The following is an 18,747-nucleotide window of genomic DNA, read 5'->3' as shown; positions in this document are numbered from 1 at the left end:
ATTCCAACACTTTGGGAGACCGAGGCAGGTGGATCACTTGAGGTCAGGAGTTCAAGACCAACCTGGCCAACATGGTGAAACCCTGTGTCTACTAAAAATACAAAAATTAGCCAGGCGTGGTGATAGGCACCTGTATGTAGTCCCAGTTACCTGGGAGGCTGAGGCAGGAGAATCGCTTGAACCCAGGAGGTGGAGGTTGAAGTGAGTTAAGAGCACAGCACTGCACTCCAGCCTGGCGGACAGAGCGAGACTCTGTTTCAAAAAAAAAAGTGTACCATTTTTAATATTTTACACCCTATTTTTACTGTACCTTTTCTATGTTCAGATATGTTTAAAAACACAAATACTTACCATTATGTTATGGTTGCCTATGGTATTCAGTACTGTCACATGCTGTATAAGTTTGTAGTCTAGAAGCACTAGGCTATACCACATAGCCTAGGTGTATAGTAGGCTATTACCGTCTAGATTTGTGTAAGTACTATATATGCTCGGTGATGTTTGCCCAGTGATGAAATCACCTAACTCGTTAGAGTGTATTCCCATACTTAAACGATGCATGACTGCATTCAGATTTGGATAGTGCTGATGAAATTTTAGTTTTTTAATTTTAAAAGACCATTACAGAAAACTAAGTATAAATGTTGCATAGGCATTCCTTGGTGAACCGCAAGTAAAGATGTGATCAGTCTCTGCTGGAGATTTGTTTTTATTTTGTACTTTTAAAAGAACAAAGGATTTTTGTTGTGGCGGCTTTTTTTTTTGGTTTGGTTTCTTGGAATTTGAGCTTCAGAATATAGATTTTAAGTTTAAAACCACAATGTAGCAATTAAATTTATTTACTGATTATTTAAAGTAGTTAAAGAAAGTGACTGAATATGCAAGGTAGAAAAAATATTACAGTACATAGGAAAATTTGAAAATAAAAAATAACAGCTTTCATTTGTGGATGTCTGCATTATTATGTATCTATTGAAATGAACACGCCCAGGATATTCTATAAACAGCTGCACCAGGAAAATTAGGGAAGAGATTGCTGTTATTAGTTTGACTGGCAGTTAATGGATAGTCTAAATAGTGAACACTAGTTTGTTCCATATAATTTAGCACAATTTCTCCAGTCTTTAGATAAAGCATGCAATTAGAACCGTAATGATGGCTGTGAATTCGTTTAAGGTTTTGCACTATGTTCGAATTTAATTTTTAAATAAAATTTACTTGTACATAGAGTATATTAAAATTCCAAACAACCTGAGGAGATTGATGAAATTTGGTTTTCTAATACTGATTAGAAAATGTAAATGGATATTTTTAATGGGTAAATAAATGTGCCAGTATTGTGAGAAGTATTCCCAGTAACTAGCTTTTCAACAAATACCATCTAATATCTTCGTTGCCCTTTGAAAATGTGTTTCTTTATGGATTTCTTCTATTAAAAAGAAATAAATCTCCTATTAGTTCTTTTTATTGGGACAAATCTCTACTAAAGTGAATGAAGTGCAGAAATCATGGTCGACAAAAACGGCAGGTTGCCTTATGGCAACTATACAATAAGTAATTGGAATGGAAACTATACAATAAGTAATTACAACTAGAAAGTGCAAATTAACAGCATACTCATTTATGGGGCAGTACATTATGATATAATTGCTTTTGATTTATATAGTGTAAAAGTATAATTTGTGATATGGGTGAAAGAAGTAATTTTTTAATTTAAAATAGTAATTTCACTTTTATGCAGTAGTTAATACTGCCAAAGAGTTCCTTTAACTCTGCCTCCATAAATCCCATGTTTTGAAAGAATTTTTCTAATATAAACTATTCGTTATTTTTCAAAAAAATAAAAGCCTTGAGATATAATTGAGATATAGTTCGCAGGTCAGAAAATTCATCCTTTTAAAGTGAACAATTCAGTGGTTTTAGTCTATTCATAGAGTTGTGCAGTCATCACACAGCAATTTCTTGTGGTTTTGTTGTTGTTGTTTGAGATGGGAGTCTCGCTCTATTACCCAGGCTGGAGTGCAATGGCGTGATCTTGGCTCACTGCAGCCTCTGCCTCTTGGGTTCAAGCAATTCTGCCTCAGCCTCCTGAGTAGCTGGGATTTACAGGTGTGCACCACCACACCTGGCTGATTTTTTTTACTTTTAGTGGAAATGGGGTTTCACTATGTTGGTTAGGCTGGTCTTGAGCTCCTGACCTTGTGATTCACTGCCTCAACCTCCCAAAGTGCTGGGATTACAGGCATGAGCCACTGCACCCGGCCCACACACCAATTTCATGACATTTTCATCACCGCAAAAAGAAACCCTGTATTTAGTAACTGTCACTATCCATCCCCCTTTGCTGTCAGCTCCTGGCAATCACTAATCTACTTTCTGTTTTCATGAATTTGCCTATTCTGGACATTTATTGTATACATTGTATGTATAAACGAAATCATACAGTACGTGCCTTTTGTGGCTGGCTTCATTTACTTAGCATAATGTTTTCCAGGTTCATCCATGTTGTAGCATGTATCAATACTTTATTCTTTTTAGAGTTGAATAATATTCCACTGAATGGATATACCACATTTTGATTAACCGTTTTTTGGTTGATGGGCATTTGAATCCAGTTTTTGGCTATTATGAATAATGCTGCTATAAACATTCAGGTGCATATTTTTGTGTAGACATCTGTTTTGAATTCTGTGTGTTAACATACATAAGGAATGGCCAACATTCAACATTGTGAACATAATTAATGCCACTGAATTATATGTTTAAAAGTGGTTAAAATGAGGCAGGGCATGGTGGCTTAAGCGTATAATTCCAGCACTTTGGGAGGCTGAGGCAAGAGGATTGCTTGAGCTCAGGAGTTTGAGACCAGCCTGGGCAACACAGGGAGACCCGTCTCTACAAATAATTTTTTAAAATTAGGGATGTGGTGGCACGTGCCTGTGGTCCCAGCTACGTGGGAGCTTGAGGCAGGAGGATCACCTGAACCAGGAGATCAAGGCTGCAGTGAGCTGGGACTGCACCACTGCACTCCAGCCTGGGTAGCAGAGTGAGACCCTGTCTCAAAGGGGGAAAAAAAAAAACTTGAAAAAATTCTGAATACTTCTGGGTCCAAAGCAGTTCAGATAAGGGATACTTAACCTGTTTCAAATGCCTTTTAACTTGTAATGCACTTTTAGAAATCTGTCCCAAAAGCCAGGCACAGCAGTGCGCACTTGTAGTCCCAGTTACTTAGCAGGCTGAGGTGGAATTCTTGGGCCCAAGAGTTCAAAGCAAGGCTGGGCAACGTAGTGACACCCTGTCTCTTAAAAAAGAAAAGAAAAAGAAAACTGTCCTGAAATACACAGGATTGTATGTATAGTAATGAGCTTATTTACTAAAAGATTATATAGTACAATGAAAAATGGAATCCATTTAATAGGGTATGGTTTCTCTAGCAAAGGGAATATTTTTCTACCATTAAAAATTATAGTTTTGGGCTGGGCACCATGGCTTATGCCTGTAATCCCAGTGCTGTGGGAGGTTGAGGCAGGAAGATTGCTTGAGGCCAGGAGCTCAAGACCATCCTGGACAACAGAGTGAGACCTCATCTCTACAAAAAATTAGCCAGAAGTGGTGGCACATGCCTATAGTCCCAGCTATTCCAGATGCTGAGGCAGGAGAATCACTTGAGTCCAGAAGTTCAGGGTTGCAGTGAGCTGTGATCATGCCCCTGCACTCCAGCTTGGGCATCAGAGTGAAATCTTGTCTCTTAAAATATATAAGTATGTATATTTTTAATAATATATTTTAAATAATATAAACATATTTTATAATATGTATTAATAAATAATGGTTTAGAAAAATGTAAGGGCATGAGGAGATTAGAACAATAAATTGTTTTATACAGTGAACATTTACTTTATTATTAAATAACAGAGGGTAGAAAAGTAGAGATAGTAGTGGAGGCTTATTTTAAGGAGCTTGATTGTGAAGGAGAGAGAGAAAATGGAGATTAGAAGTAAAGCAATTCTAAGAGAAAAACTAATAGAAGAAATTTGAGGATGTTTATAGGCTGAAACCAATAGAGAAGTAAAGATTTTAGTATCTTACGGCAATTGGAAGTAGTAATTTCCTTTCAGCCACTGTAAATGTTGAAAATAGTTGGAGACCCTTATAAGTCTCAGACACAGGTAGAACTGCCTTGCATGAAAATTCTTCTTAGGCCGGGCGCAGTGGCGCATGCCTGTAATCCCAGCACTTTGGGAGGCCAAGGCAGGTAGCACCTGAGGTCAGGAGTTCGAGACTAGCCTGAGTAACATAGTGAAACCCCGTCTCTACTAAAAATAAAAAAAATTAGCCTGCATAGTGGTGGGCGCCTGTAATCCCAGCTACTGAGGCAGGAGAATTGCTTGAACCTGGGAGGCAGAGGTTGCAGTGAGTCAAGTTCCTGCCATTGCACTCCAGCCTGGGCGACAGAGCAAGACTCTGTCTCAAAAAAAATTCTTAGCTTAACTGTCTGTGACTGCAGAGAGTGAGGAAGAGAGAAAGAAGAGTGGAAATAGAAGGGGTGGAGGGCAGGAAAGATGAAAAGAGAGAAAGAGAAAAATTGTATTACATACTATGAGAACATCAGCCATTGAGGTTAGCCTTTGGAAAAAGGGAAGAGGTTTGATTAATGGCATCTAATTATATAAATTCCTAATGTCTATCTTTTTTTTCTCTTCTAGATTAGGGTTATGGCTAATACCGTGTTCAACTAGTTATTTAGTAATGATAATACATTCATATTAATGCAGATGATCGCAGTTTTCAAAAATAATATACTTAATGAATATATTTTTGCATTTAAGGGAGGAAAAGACTGAACAGTTGTTGGATTGTAAACAAGAACTTGAACAAATGGAAATAGAACTCAAAAGGCTGCAACAAGAGGTTGGTACCTGGAATATCTATTATTTAGGACCACCAAGTAATTGGAAATTGATTTTCTTCCTTGTAATTTATAACCTTTCCTTCAATGCTTTATATAAATAAATGAGGTTACTGAGGCTTCAAGAGATTGGATGATTTTTTCAGAGTCTCTCTCTTCAAAAATGCCAGAGCCAAACTTTCTTCCATGTTAATGCTGTTCAAACTCTGCTAAGATTCAAAAGAGGTACTTAGGACTGGGGTAGTTCCAGATTTTTCTTTTTGATGTGTTTGGCTTCTGTGGCCTTGGAAGCTAGAACACCTCTACTGTAAACTATGCTCTTTATGTGTATCTCTCTGTCTCTGCTCCCTGATAGTGCTTTATACGAACTTATGTATGATAGAATGCTTTTTGATTTTTTTCACTCTTTTCCTTTTAAATAAGATTTAAAAAATTTAAAAAGTATCTTTATTTTACAGCAGCTTCTTCTTTTTTCACCTTAAACCAAGAGTAATTAATAGTTCACTTTTACAGTCACTCTAATGTTTCATTTTTATTTGAGATTAGTGTGTGAGCTCTTTAATCCATAAGTGCTAAGGATTAGGATAAGGCTGGATAGTTGTTTTTTTCCCTTAACTTCCCCATACCTGCCATTTTAGATGCAGGGAATACTGTAATTGCCGGATCATAAACTGGGACCTTCATAGATAAATGAGACTGGTCTTCACAGTCTTTATTTCTAGACATGCTGTGGCTGCTTTTCTACTTGTTGGCAGCAGGGTTTTTTTTTTTTTTTTAAATGTATGTTGGTTCTCTCTAAAGCAGTAGTTTTCAGTCTTTTTGGTCTCAAGCCTCCTCACCACTCTTAAAAATTAATGAGGATTGGTTGAATATGGATTATATCTATTGGTATTTATCATATTAAAAACTAAAACTATGAATTTTTAAAAACTTACGTCTGGCCAAGTGCAGTGGCTCACGTCGGTAATCCCAGCACTTTGGGAGGCTGAGGCAGGTGGATCAAGAGGTCAGGAGTTCAAGACCAGCCTGGCCAACATAGTGAAACCCTGTCTCTACTAAAAATACAAAAAATTAGCCGGGCGTATTTGTGGGCACCTGTAATCCCAGCTACTCAGTAGACTGAGGCAGGAGAATTGCTTGAACCCAGGAGATGGAGGTTGCAGTGAGCCAAGATCGCGCCGTTGCACTCCAGCCCAGGCAACAGTGCGAGGCTCCGTCTCAAAAAAAAAAAAAAAAAAAAAAATTAAGTCACTCGGGTCGGGTGCAGTGGCTCATGCCCATAATTGTAGCACTTTGGGAGGCCAAGGCAGGTGGGTTGCTCGAGCCCAGGAGTTAAAGACCAGCCGGGGCAACATGACAAAACCTCATCGCTACAAAAAACAATGAAAAAATTAGCTGCACATAGTGGGGCACACGCTTGTAGTCCCAGCTACTTGGGAGACTGAGGTGGGAAGATCACTTGAGCCTGGGAGGTCGAGGCTGCAGTGAGCTGTGAATGTGCCAGTGATCAGCCTGGGTAACAGAGTGAGACCCTGTTTCAAAAAAAAAAAAAAAAAACCCATTTCATGTTAGACTCCATCTCTAAAATAAACAAATAGGCTGGGCGTGGTGGCTCATACCTGTAATCCCAGCACTTTGGAAGGCCAAGGCAGGCAGATCACTTGAGGCCAGGAATTCAAGACTAGCCTGGGCAACATGGCAAAACCCTGTCTCTACTGAAAATACAAAAATTAAGTGGGTGTGATGGTGCACACCTGTAATCCCAGCTACTTGGGAGACAGGCACAAGAATCGCTTGAACCTGGGAGGTGGAGGTTGCAGTGAGTTGAGATTGTGCCACTGCTGCACTCCAGCCTGGGTGACAGAGTGAGACTTTGTCTCAAAAAAAAAAAATAGGCAGATGAATACATAGGTATTTTAATGAAATAACCATTATTTTCCAAAACAAAGAATAATGAAAAGAATGGTACTATTTTACATTTTTGCAGATCTCTGTAATACCTTGCTTAATAGATGACTACCTAGATTCTCATAGCTGTTTCTGCATTTAGTCTGTTAAGATGTCACACACCATGTAGCCTCTGGAAAACTTTACTGTGCCCTCATGAGAGAATGAAAGTGAAAAAGACAAATAATGTCTTAGTGTTATTATGAAAATAGTTTTGACCTTCTGAACTCCCTGAAAAGGTTTCAGGGCCCACAGAAGACCCTGGATTACACTTTAAGAACTACTATCCTAAAAGATTACAATAAGGCTTTCAAAAGGTTGGATTTTAGTATTTGTCTCAAATAACATTAATATATGCACTAATGATTTTACTTGGAAGCTTTAAAAACATGTCAGCAAGATATTGGTATGTCACAACATATCTATAGAAACTTTACTTCTATATAGTAATTAATGATTTAGTAATATTGTTTGCCTTTTCTGTATTTTTACCATCTTTTATTTTAAAATTAACTTTTTCACCATAAATTAATTGCAAATGGTTGTGTTACATAGATGTTAACTTATTTTAAAATATCCTGAATATTTTTTACATTCCTGACAGAGAACATATTTTAAAAATATGAGCATAAATGTGTATCTATATATGTTTAAAATACTTCGTTTTTTTAAAAAAGGCTTTAAAAAAATTTTAGTAACGTATTCAAGATAATGAAAAAAAAAGTTTGTATCTCTCCATTAAAAAAAAATTTAGATATAATTTACATACCATAAAATTCACCTTTTTAAAGTATGTAATTCATTGATTTTTAAAGTAAATTTATCAGCCAAGTGCAGTGTCTCACGCCTGTAATCCCAGCACTTTGGGAGGCTGAGGCGAGTGGATCACCCGAGGTCAGGAGTTTTGAGACCAGCCTGACCAACATAATGAAACTCCATCTCTACTAAAAATACAAAAATTAGGCGGGCATGGTGGTGGGAACTTGTAATCCCAGCTACTTGGGAAGCTGAGGGAGGAGAAGCGCTTGAACCTGGGAGACGGAGGTTGCCGTGAGCTGAGATCACACCATTGCACTCCAGCCTGGGCAACAAGAGTGAAACTCTGTCTCAGTAAATAAATAAATTTATCATATTGTGCAACAAAGAATAACAAGTTGATAACGGAAAATAATAATTAAAATATATTTTTAAATTTTTATTTAGAACATGAATTTGCTTTCGGATGCTCGCTCTGCCAGAATGTACCGAGATGAATTAGATGCACTTCGAGAGAAAGCAGTCAGAGTTGATAAGCTTGAAAGTGAAGTCAGCAGATATAAAGAGAGACTACATGATATTGAATTTTATAAGGCAAGAGTTGAGGTATGTTGCATAATTAACCATGATTTTTTTTTCTGTGTTGGAATTTTAACACATTTAAAATGCAGTTAATAAACATGAGAAACTCTTGAAATGGTGAACAAACAGTAAACACATTTGGGTATGTTTATTTTATGATAGATTAGCATATTGCTTTTAGTTAGACTTCTACAAAAGGGACCTGTGGATATTACTAGTTTTATTGAACTCTTTGGGGCTCTTCTTTTATTCCTTTTCTTAGCATCATATATAGAGCAGACCTTTGAAGTCCTTCTTATAGTCAAAATATTTATTTCTATTAATTTCAGACTTTTTCCCAAAAGTGAAAGCAAAACATATTTCAGATTGCTTCTTAATTGAGATCACTAAATTAAGATTAATGAAGCCTCTATATATGCAAACAAACGAAAAAAATTTTTTCTAACTTGATAGTTACAGTTCAGTGTTACATGAAGTTGAGTTTGACAAGAATTTGACAAGTCAGGCTGGGCAGAGTGGCTCATGTCTGTAATCCCAGCACTTGGGAGGCCAAGGAGGGCAGATCACCTGAGGTCAGGGGTTCGAGACCAGCCTGGCCAACATGTCAAAACCCTGTCTCAACTAAAAATAAAAAAATTAGCCGGGCATGGTGGCACATGCCTGTAAGCCCAGCTACTCAGGAGGCTGAGGCAGGAGAATCGCTTGAACCCAGGAGGTGGAGGTTGCAGTGAGTCGAGATCGTGCCACTACATTCCAGCCTGGGTGACAGAGTGAGACTCTGTCTCAAACAAAAACAAAACAAAAAAAGACTTTGACAGCTCTTGTATCTTTTTCTTCTTTCTCAGCTAATTTCCTCATTATCTGTAAACAGGAGATTTTGGTCAATTTCAGTAGTAGGATAAGAAGGAGAGAGTATACAAAATCAAGAAATGAAAACGTAAGAGAAAGTAGTTAGAACATTTTAGCTTGAAGGTTACCAGTAAGTAGACCCAATAGGACTGTAGAGATAAAAGTACATATTAATTATTTGCCAGTTATTTAAGGCGTGTGTATGCATGACACTGTTAAGGGATTCTCATGAATATCACTGTCTTAGTATACTTTTTCTAGACTTTAGTTTAGAAACCATAGGTATATAACTTAGCAAGATAGAATTATGAACTCTTATCTTCAAAACATATGCAGGGACTTTTAAGGATTTCCTCAAGGTGTATTTATGTAAAATATTTATTAATAGAGCCTTGGTTTATGATTTATGTGAGTTCTGATTCAAGTCTTGGTATTTTACTGCAGAAACCTCAAGCCCTTCACTTCCAAGTTATAGCTCAGAGTACAGAGAAATATTTAAATCTATTTCAGTCAATACATTAAGCCTTGATTCCATGGAGAGTTGTATCTTAAATATCTGGAAGACTACTTGTACTTAGTTAATTCCTTATCTTTGTGACTGAGGAAGTTAAATATGCCCCGACAATTTAATGTGAAGTTATAGTAGTATTACATATCTTAAGTACTGAGTGTTTTGTTTGCATTCTGGGGTAAAAAGCCAAGAAAACATGAATTGTATTTCTGTTAGTAGGTTTACTCATGCATAGAACTGTTGATAAAGATGGCTTAATGTTTTGTGGTAATCTTTATGTTCCATAACTTTAAAAAATTAACAGATATTAACACATTTGAGATAAATGTTTATAGGAATTAAAAGAAGACAATCAAGTTTTATTAGAAACAAAAACCATGTTGGAAGACCAACTAGAAGGAACTCGTGCTCGTTCTGATAAATTACATGAATTAGAGAAAGAGAACTTACAACTAAAAGCTAAACTTCATGATATGGAAATGGTAAGTTTTAAGAGATAGATCAGTTATGTGGCCTCTAAGGAAAACTTTTCAAGATTCAGCTGATTTCCTTGTATTGGCAAGGATGGCCAGTGTCCTTGAGGCTTTAACAGAGAAGAGAGAGCTAAATAAGTTAGATGCCTCCAACTTTATATAAATATAAAAGTAGTAGAAATTTCTGCTTTTGTTACAGAAGCATGTTACTTACTAATTTTGTCTTCAACCTTTCAATACCACAGTAAATAAGCTATTGTGTAAACATGTCTTTAAAAATACAGAAATCTGTTTGCTAAAATTTAGCGTTGGTTCATAATTCTTTTGTTATATCACCAAAACAGTATGTTGACTATGAAGAAGAATTTTCATTGTGTCCCCAAAGATCAGCTTAAAAGGATGTCAGACACTTAATCAGTATAATTACCAGTGATAATTATAAGTGCCTTCAAAACAACAATTTAAGGAACTCATAATTATGACTAAGTTTCTGATAAATAAAAGTTGAGTAATAAAGTTTTTGCTTGAAATTGTACTGTTTCTTAGCCTTTTTTCTCTCCCTAATCCTTGCCAATAAAAAAGGAACGAGATATGGATAGAAAAAAGATTGAAGAATTAATGGAAGAAAATATGACTTTGGAAATGGCACAGAAACAAAGTATGGATGAATCATTACATCTTGGCTGGGAGCTGGAACAGATATCTAGAACTAGTGAACTTTCCGAAGGTATTCCCAATTTTTTTTTTAATTTAAACAGATAATTGAATCATGAAGTTGTATTTATGTTTACTTTCAGTTCTTTATTTTCCACAGTGGGAGATATCTCAGAAGACTACCTGTCTCCATAGATATGATTTCACACAGTAATATATTGTTTGCATTTTCTTGACTCTGGTCCCTAGCTTTGCATGTCTTACAACTGAATTTTATGAATGCAATAACAGATTTGATTGGTTTCTTATCCACTATTTCATGTTAGTATCCTAAGAGGCTGCAATACCAGTTTATTAATTTATTTTAAGAAATATAGTCATCTAGTAAATAGAACAGAAAAGTCATATTAGTGGTCAGCATGTTCTTTGACTATAGGTAAACCCAAATAGGGAGTCAAAGCATAATGGGCAAATTTTCAGGCGAAAATATAGTTAGAATTAGTTAATTTAAGGATCTTCATGACTACTTGTAATATGTATAGTCTCCATTATAAGATTATACCTGCCAACCAGCCCAGCCTGGTTATACTATGGACCTAATGAAAGATCCCCCAGGTAAATTTTTTTTTTTTTTTTTTTTTTTTTTTTGAGACGGAGTCTTGCTCTGCCACCCAGGCTGGAGTGCAATGGCCAGATCTCAGCTCACTACAAGCTCCGCCTCCCGGGTTTACGCCATTCTCCCGCCTCAGCCTCCCGAGTAGCTGGGACCACAGGCGCCCGCCTCGTCGCCCGGCTAGTTTTTTGTATTTTTAGTAGAGACGGGGTTTCACCATATTAGCCAGGATGGTCTCGATCTCCTGACCTCGTGATCCGCCCGTCTCGGCCTCCCAAAGTGCTGGGATTACAGGCTTGAGCCACCGCACCCGGCCTCCCCAGGTAAATTTTTAACTTTTGGCTCTTTTTTCCTGGGCTTCACATTGACTTGTCCTCTTTCTTAAAGCTGGGCATAATTTTGTACAGTAGTTTGGATTATAGCTTTGAATGTGCAATATGAATTTTTGAAATTACAAAAAAATTCAGTTAGGTCACATTTATTCAAATTAGACTAGTTTCAAAAGTCTTCAGTTTTGCCCAGTGTTAGATTGTTCTACTTGCATTTCTTCAGCAAATAGTAACTAAGCACCTACCGTGTGTAAAATACTATACCAGACACCGAGGATGTACTGTTGAGGTAGACATAAACTCTTGAGATTTTATAATCTGGTGCTTACAGAATAATCACCTCTATAGATGATTCCTCCTATTGATTACCAATTAGGTTCTTCCTCTTTTACACTTGAGAATCGAATACCAAATTCTGGAGCCCCATGTACTGACTATAGAGTAAGTGATGATATTCAATCATTGAACTTGTGTTACTTAAAATATTTGTGAAACTTTAAAAATCATATTCCTTGTGAATTGAGTTACAAAGAAAGCAATTCAGACTTAAATATTTTCTACTAAAGGTAGTTAGAATTACTCTGTTAATTAAGAATTACTACTCTGGGCCGGGCGCGGTGGCTCAAGCCTGTAATCCCAGCACTTTGGGAGGCCGAGACGGGCGGATCACGAGGTCAGGAGATCGAGACCATCCTGGCTAACACGGTGAAACCCTGTCTCTACTAAAAAAATACAAAAAAAAAACGAGCCGGGCGAGGTGGCGGGCGCCTGTAGTCCCAGCTACTCCGGAGGCTGAGGCCGGAGAATGGCGTAAACCCGGGAGGCGGAGCTTGCAGTGAGCTGAGAGCCGGCCACTGTACTCCAGCCTGGGCGACAGAGCGAGACTCCGTCTCAAAAAAAAAAAAAGAATTACTACTCTGTTAGTCTAGACTTCTGAAGATTAAATTGTTGATATTTGTGAGGTCCTTAAATACTGCCTGGTAAATAGTAAGCATTCAAATATTAAATATCATTATTATTCTGTCACTGTTGTTTTGTAATTGATCTTAGCTGGGGTTGTAGAACTGAATATTTGCTTTACTGTGGTGTAGTTTTTATTTTTTAAATTATACAAGGGACTTTCTAGAAAATTTACAGAATTTCAGAAAATTTGCTTCAGAACTTTTCTATCTCATTTTCTAACCCATGTGTCTTAGGAAAGTTAAAAGTATCTTAGAAGTTTTTTAAACTGCCAGTGTGTTTAATAATCACCTAGTATAAAAGTTTGCAGTAGTTGTGCTTTCAAGTTTCTATGGAATAGGTGGGAATGTAAACTGGTTCGGCCATTCTGGAAAACAGTGTGGAGGTTCCTCAAAAAATTAGAAATAGAACTCTCATAGCATTCAGCAGTTTTGCTCCTGGGTGTATATCTAAAGGATATTAAATCAGTATATCAAAGAGATATCTGTATTCCCATGCTTGTTGCAGCATTATTCACAAATGTCAAGATATGGAATCAATCTGTGTCTGTCAATGAAATGATGGATAAAGAAAACGTGTTTTATATACATAATGGAATATTAGTCATAAAAAGAATGAAATTCTGGCCAGGTGCAGTGGCTCACACCTGTAATCCCAGCACTTTGGTAGGCCGAGGTAGATGAATCACGAGGTCAGGAGTTCAAGACCAGTCTGACCAATATGGTGAACCTGTCTCTACTAAAAATACAAAAATTAGCCAGGCATGGTGGTGTGCACCTGTAATCCCAGCTACTTGGGAGGCTGAGGCAGGAGAACCTCTTGAATCTGGGAGGCAGAGGTTGCAGTGAGCTGAGATCACCCTATTGCACTCCAGCCTAGATGACACAGTGAGACTGTCCCAGGAAAAAAAAAGGGGGCGGTGCCGGGTATGGTGGCTCACGGCTGTAATCCCAGCACTTCTGGGAGGCCAAGGCAGGCAGTTCCCGAGGTCAAGAGATCGAGACCATCCTGGCCAACATGGTGAAACCCTGTCTCTACTTAAAATACAAAAAAAAAAAAAAAAAATTAGCTGAGTATGGTGGTGCACGCCTGTAGTCCCAGCTACTTGGGAGGCAGAGGCAGGAAAATCACTTGAACCCAAGAGGCGGAGGTTGCAGCGAGCCAAGATTGCACCACTGCATTCCAGCCTGGCTACAGAGTGAGACTCTGTCTCAAAAAAAAAAAAAAAATGTTTGGCCAGGCATGGTGGCTCACGCCTGTAATCCCAGCACTTTGGGAGGCTGAGATGGTAGATCACCTGAGACCAGGAGTTTGAGACCAGCCTGGCCAACATGGTGAAACCCCATCTCTATTAAAAATACAAAAATTAGCCGAGCATGCTGGCGGGTGCCTGTAATCCCAGCTACTCAGGAAGCTGAGGAAGGAGAATCTCTTCAACTTGGGAGGTGGGGGTTGCAGTGAGCCACTATCACGCCACTGCACTCCAGCCTGGGTGACAGAGCGAGACTCCGTCTCAAAAAAAAAAAAAAAGTCTGTCATTTGCAATGATATGGATGAACTTGAAGGGCACTATGTTAAGTGACATAAGCTAGGTACAGAAAGACAATAGTGCATGATCTCATTTATATGTGGTATCAAAAAAATTCAAACTCACAGAAACAGAGTAAAATGGTTGTTAGCAGAGACTGAGGGGTTGAGGGTATGGGGAGGATGTTAGTCAGATGACACAAGATTTCACTTAGATGAGAAGAATTTCAAGAGATCTATTGTTTATCATGGTGACTATTTAAAAACATCTAATCCAGGTAGATTAACAGTAATGCTACTCTCGGGGAATATTATATATTTAAACTCTATACTGTGTTTTAATAGATACCGTAAGACAGAATCAGATTTATAAAAGGATAATGAATGGAAGTGGATTAAAGATTTTAAAATAATTTCAGCATGCTCAGAATATTCATTTTGAACTTTTAGCCAAAATAAAACAAGTAGTATTGTATTTTCAAAATTCATTTAATCCTTCATTAGTTGCTACTTAGAGTAATGTATCCTGTAAGTTTATAGTTAAATTTAAATAATCTTTTAATTTAAAAAAAGACTTCGGCAACTAATGGAATGTTAAAAGTCAGTAACTATTCAGTATACCAGCTTTCAGTAAAAGATTAACAACATGATGACTAGAAAAGCTGGAAATAAAAATTGAGGTTTTCTTTACTTAAATATGGAGGTTATTTACTTATATAATTTTGAAGAGATTTTATGCATGGCTGGGGGATATGTTGGATGTGCATGTGTTTCTTTGGTTTTTATGAAGAAGAATTTGAAACATACACAAAAGTAGACCTGGAAATTCCCTCCAGTGCCTTTATTCATTTCCTTTCTTGAAATAGTAGGTCTCATCTTTCATTTGTAAATCCTAATGTTCTTGTATCAGCAAAATATTTAATGGGTCTGCTTGAACTCCAATTTCTTCAATCTAAATGTTATGCTTTTTTTCACTAGAATGCTGTGGATGCATTAAAAGTTAAAGATTTATCTCTTGGCTGGATGCAGCAGCTCATGACTGTAATCCCAGCACTTTGGGAGGCTAAGGCAGGAGGATTGCTTGAGCTCAGGAGTTCCAGACCAGCCTAAGTAACAGACACCCAGTCTTTACTAAAAAATAAAAAAATTAGCTGGCTGTACCTGTAGTCCCAGCCACTTGGGAGACTGAAGTGGGAGGATCCCTTCAGACCAGGAGTTTGAGGCTGCAGTGAGCTAGGAACGCATCACTGCACTCCAGCCTGAATGACAGAGAGAGATCTCATCTCTTTAAAAAAAGAAAAAAAGAAAAGGAAAAAAAGATTTACCTCTCTTATCATGTTTATCTTATATAACCTCATTGAATTTTTAATAAAGTTAAGGATCAAATGATGCAATGCATATATACTGAACTTTTTAAATAGTAAAGAGTAAACATAGTAAAAATAGTAAAGAGTAAATACAATGGTGTATTTTTCAATATTATAGCACCACAGAAATCCCTGGGCCATGAGGTGAATGAGTTGACATCAAGTAGATTATTGAAGTTAGAGATGGAAAATCAAAGTTTGACAAAAACTGTAGAAGAGCTTCGGACTACTATGGATTCTGTAGAAGGCAATGCTTCCAAAATCCTGAAAATTGAAAAAGAAAATCAAAGACTCAGTAAAAAGGTAAATTAAAATGTAATGTTTATTTTAATGTTAAAAAATACTTGTAAAAGTGTAAATAAATGGCACATTTATTTTCCACTTTTTAAATGCACCCTCAATGTTATTTTAACTTGTTATGAAAATTTTCAGGTATACACAAATATGGTGTGAATGAACCCTATACTCATTATTCAGCTTCAACAATTAAGAACTTACTAGTTGATCTTGGCCAGGTGCGGTGGCTCACGCCTGTATTCCCAGCACTTTGGGAGGCCAAGGCGGATGGATCACCTGAGGTCGGGAGTTTGAGACCAGCCTAGCCAACATGGTGAAACCCTGTCTCCACTAAAAGTACAAAAATTAGCCGGGTGTGGTGGTGGGTGCTGATGATCCCAGCTACTCAGGAAGATGAGGCAGGCGAATCTCTCGAACCTGGGAGGTGGAGGTTGAAGTGAGCCAAGATGCGCCACTGCTCTCCAGGCTGGGCCATAGAGCAAGACTCGGTCTCAAAAAAAAAAAAAAAAAAAAAGCAGCAGCAGGGCTAGAGGAGTTATATTTGCCAGTTTCCAAATAATTAATTGGTTCTCTCATATCTTCTTGAGAGAACTAGTGAGTGAGTTTGTTGTTTCAGTATCATTATGAACCCGTGAATTTAAAAATATTTGTATTGTTTCAGTCCACTCCATTTGTTTTTCTTACTGTCTCACCTTGGGCTAGTGGAAGCCTCTTTAAGAGCTGCTTTGGTTCTGAATCCTTATTACATGGCCTTAGCACTCCCTGAGAGCTGTCTTACTTTCTGCCATGACAAAATATTCTAGGCTCATCTTGAATATTTTGTGTCCCAGATCTGGAGACAGCCATTTCTCTAAAATTAGCCTTTATTCCTTTTAGTGGGAAATAATATTTAGAGACCACAATTTAGGTATTATGAAACCTGAATCTTAATCAGACTCTGGTTGAACAGAAATACTCAGTTGTGGAAGAACAAGTGTTTTGTTTTTGCATATCTTTCTGTGCACATAATTCTACGTAAATAGAATCCCATCATAAAAACATGCATGACTAAGAATTGTTTCTAAGAAGTTCCTAAGTGATGCCCATCATGCTGTCCTGGAATCATGCTTTGAGAACCACTGCCTTAGATTATTCAGAGGCTCCTTGGTATTCTTGTAAGATTTTTACTGTTTTAAAACGTTTTTGCATTGTCTTCAATCCATTAACTAAATAATCTTAGTAAGTGTTTGACAATATAGTGTTAAAGTAGGATGATCATTTAGAATTCAGAACAGTTTTATTTTGGTTGTCATTAAAATTGGGCCTGTAGAGTACAGTTTCTTTTTGAAATTAGCTTTGAAGTTTGATTTGTAAATTCTTAGTGATTCAAGCAATTTTTGATCAATTAATTGTAAAAATGATTTTTTATAAACTGAATGTTTCACTTTAATCCCGTTGATACAAAACAACAAATGAGTTTCAATAACTGTCATTCATATATTTCCATATATGTAATGTGAAAACCAGATTAATTATTCATAACTGAAAGCTTCCTGAATTGTAAATTAATGTTGAATTGAGTTATTGGATAAGTTTTTTGACCTAGTGCTTTTCATATTATTATTATCATCATTATTATTGGTGGTAGTAGTATTTTGAGCTAGGGTCTCACTGTGTCACCCAGGCTGGAGTGCAGTGGCGCAATCTTTGCTCGCTGCAACCTCCGCTTCTCAGGCTTAAGCAGTCCTCCCACCTCAGCCTCTCAAGTAGCTAGGACTACAGGCACAGGCTACTATGCCTGGCTCAGTTTTTTGTTTTTTTGTGGTTTTTTTGATTTGTTTGTTTTTGGTAGAGACATGGTTTCACCATGTTGCCCGGGCTAGAAATATTACTGGAAGATTGTTTCCGTGTGTAGTTATTTCCATTAATGTTAAAATAGAAAAATTAAAATTGCTTTAGAGTGCTTCACTATTGACATAAGAATTTAACATTTAACTTGCGGTAGAATATTTTATAAAGTCTCGATTTTTTTAATTGCCTGGTTTGAATATATGATAATGGGAAAATCAATAGTCTTAGCATATTTTTAACTTTAATTTGCTATTTTGTACATATTAACTACCAGTATTTTTTATCTCTAAAATGTGTAATTGAAAAGAAATTTGAACCTGAAATATAAATATTTGCTGCTGTTTTCCTTAGTCCTTTTTTATAGTAGTATTCTTTTTCTCCCTCTTTTTTATTTTGAACCAAGTCCTTTCTTTTTTCCTCATTAAACTTGTACTGTACTATTTCTCATCTTTTCCTTCATGCTTTTTATATCTTCTTCCTTCTTGCTCACTGAAATTCTCTGAGTATAAGTAAAATTTTACTTTACAAATCCACTCAAGCCAAGAGAATCTTTTTAAAAAGTTTGTATAGTTCTCATATAGCACATTATCATTTATTCAACTGGATTTGTCCTTGTGTTTAGAAAATGAAACTGACCCCAAAAGATGCACAGGATAAGAAATCATGTCTACATATTTTATACAGCTACAGAAATTAGCATGGAATGCTACTTGAATTTCTATACTGAGTTCTTAAATTTTAGCATTTGGATATTAACACTATTTTATCCTTTATTCAGTGATTATCTTTTGTTTTGACATGTTTTCACTATTGTAGAATATTTAACATATTGTTTTGTGATTTAATTTTCTCTAGGTTGAAATTCTTGAAAATGAGATTGTTCAAGAAAAGCAAAGTCTTCAGAATTGTCAGAATTTAAGCAAGGATCTAATGAAGGAGAAAGCTCAGCTTGAAAAAACAATTGAAACACTGAGAGAAAATTCGGAGAGACAGGTTCATACATTTTTTTACTAAGTAAACAATGTATTTTAAAATTTATTAGCAAAAGTTATTTAAAAGATATGCAAACAAAACGTTGATATAAACATTAAAGGGAAATATTTTAGAATTTTTTTATTTCAAAGTAATTATAATTTTACCTCA

The 18,747-nt window shown here is 36.6% G+C and overlaps 1 protein-coding gene across 10 annotated transcripts in view; it reads left to right on the top strand.

Moving 5' to 3' along the window:
- The window catches only part of CCDC88A (coiled-coil domain containing 88A), a 133,276-nt gene that overhangs the window by 63,523 nt on the left and 51,006 nt on the right, over positions 1–18,747 (top strand). For all 10 annotated transcript variants that reach the window (XM_023228278.2, XM_023228276.2, XM_023228280.2 and 7 more), the window contains exons 9-14: positions 4,830–4,911; positions 8,060–8,218; positions 9,890–10,036; positions 10,610–10,754; positions 15,596–15,780; positions 18,460–18,597. In XM_023228278.2, coding sequence (XP_023084046.1) covers positions 4,830–4,911; positions 8,060–8,218; positions 9,890–10,036; positions 10,610–10,754; positions 15,596–15,780; positions 18,460–18,597 — 856 coding nt within the window. The remainder of the gene's footprint in view (positions 1–4,829; positions 4,912–8,059; positions 8,219–9,889; positions 10,037–10,609; positions 10,755–15,595; positions 15,781–18,459; positions 18,598–18,747) is intronic.

The sequence above is a fragment of the Piliocolobus tephrosceles genome, chromosome 15 (genome assembly GCF_002776525.5).
Source record: "Piliocolobus tephrosceles isolate RC106 chromosome 15, ASM277652v3, whole genome shotgun sequence".
NCBI classification, from domain to species: Eukaryota; Metazoa; Chordata; class Mammalia; order Primates; family Cercopithecidae; genus Piliocolobus; species Piliocolobus tephrosceles.
Note: the sequence above shows the minus strand (reverse complement) of the source record. Positions and strands in the feature narration are given on the sequence as shown.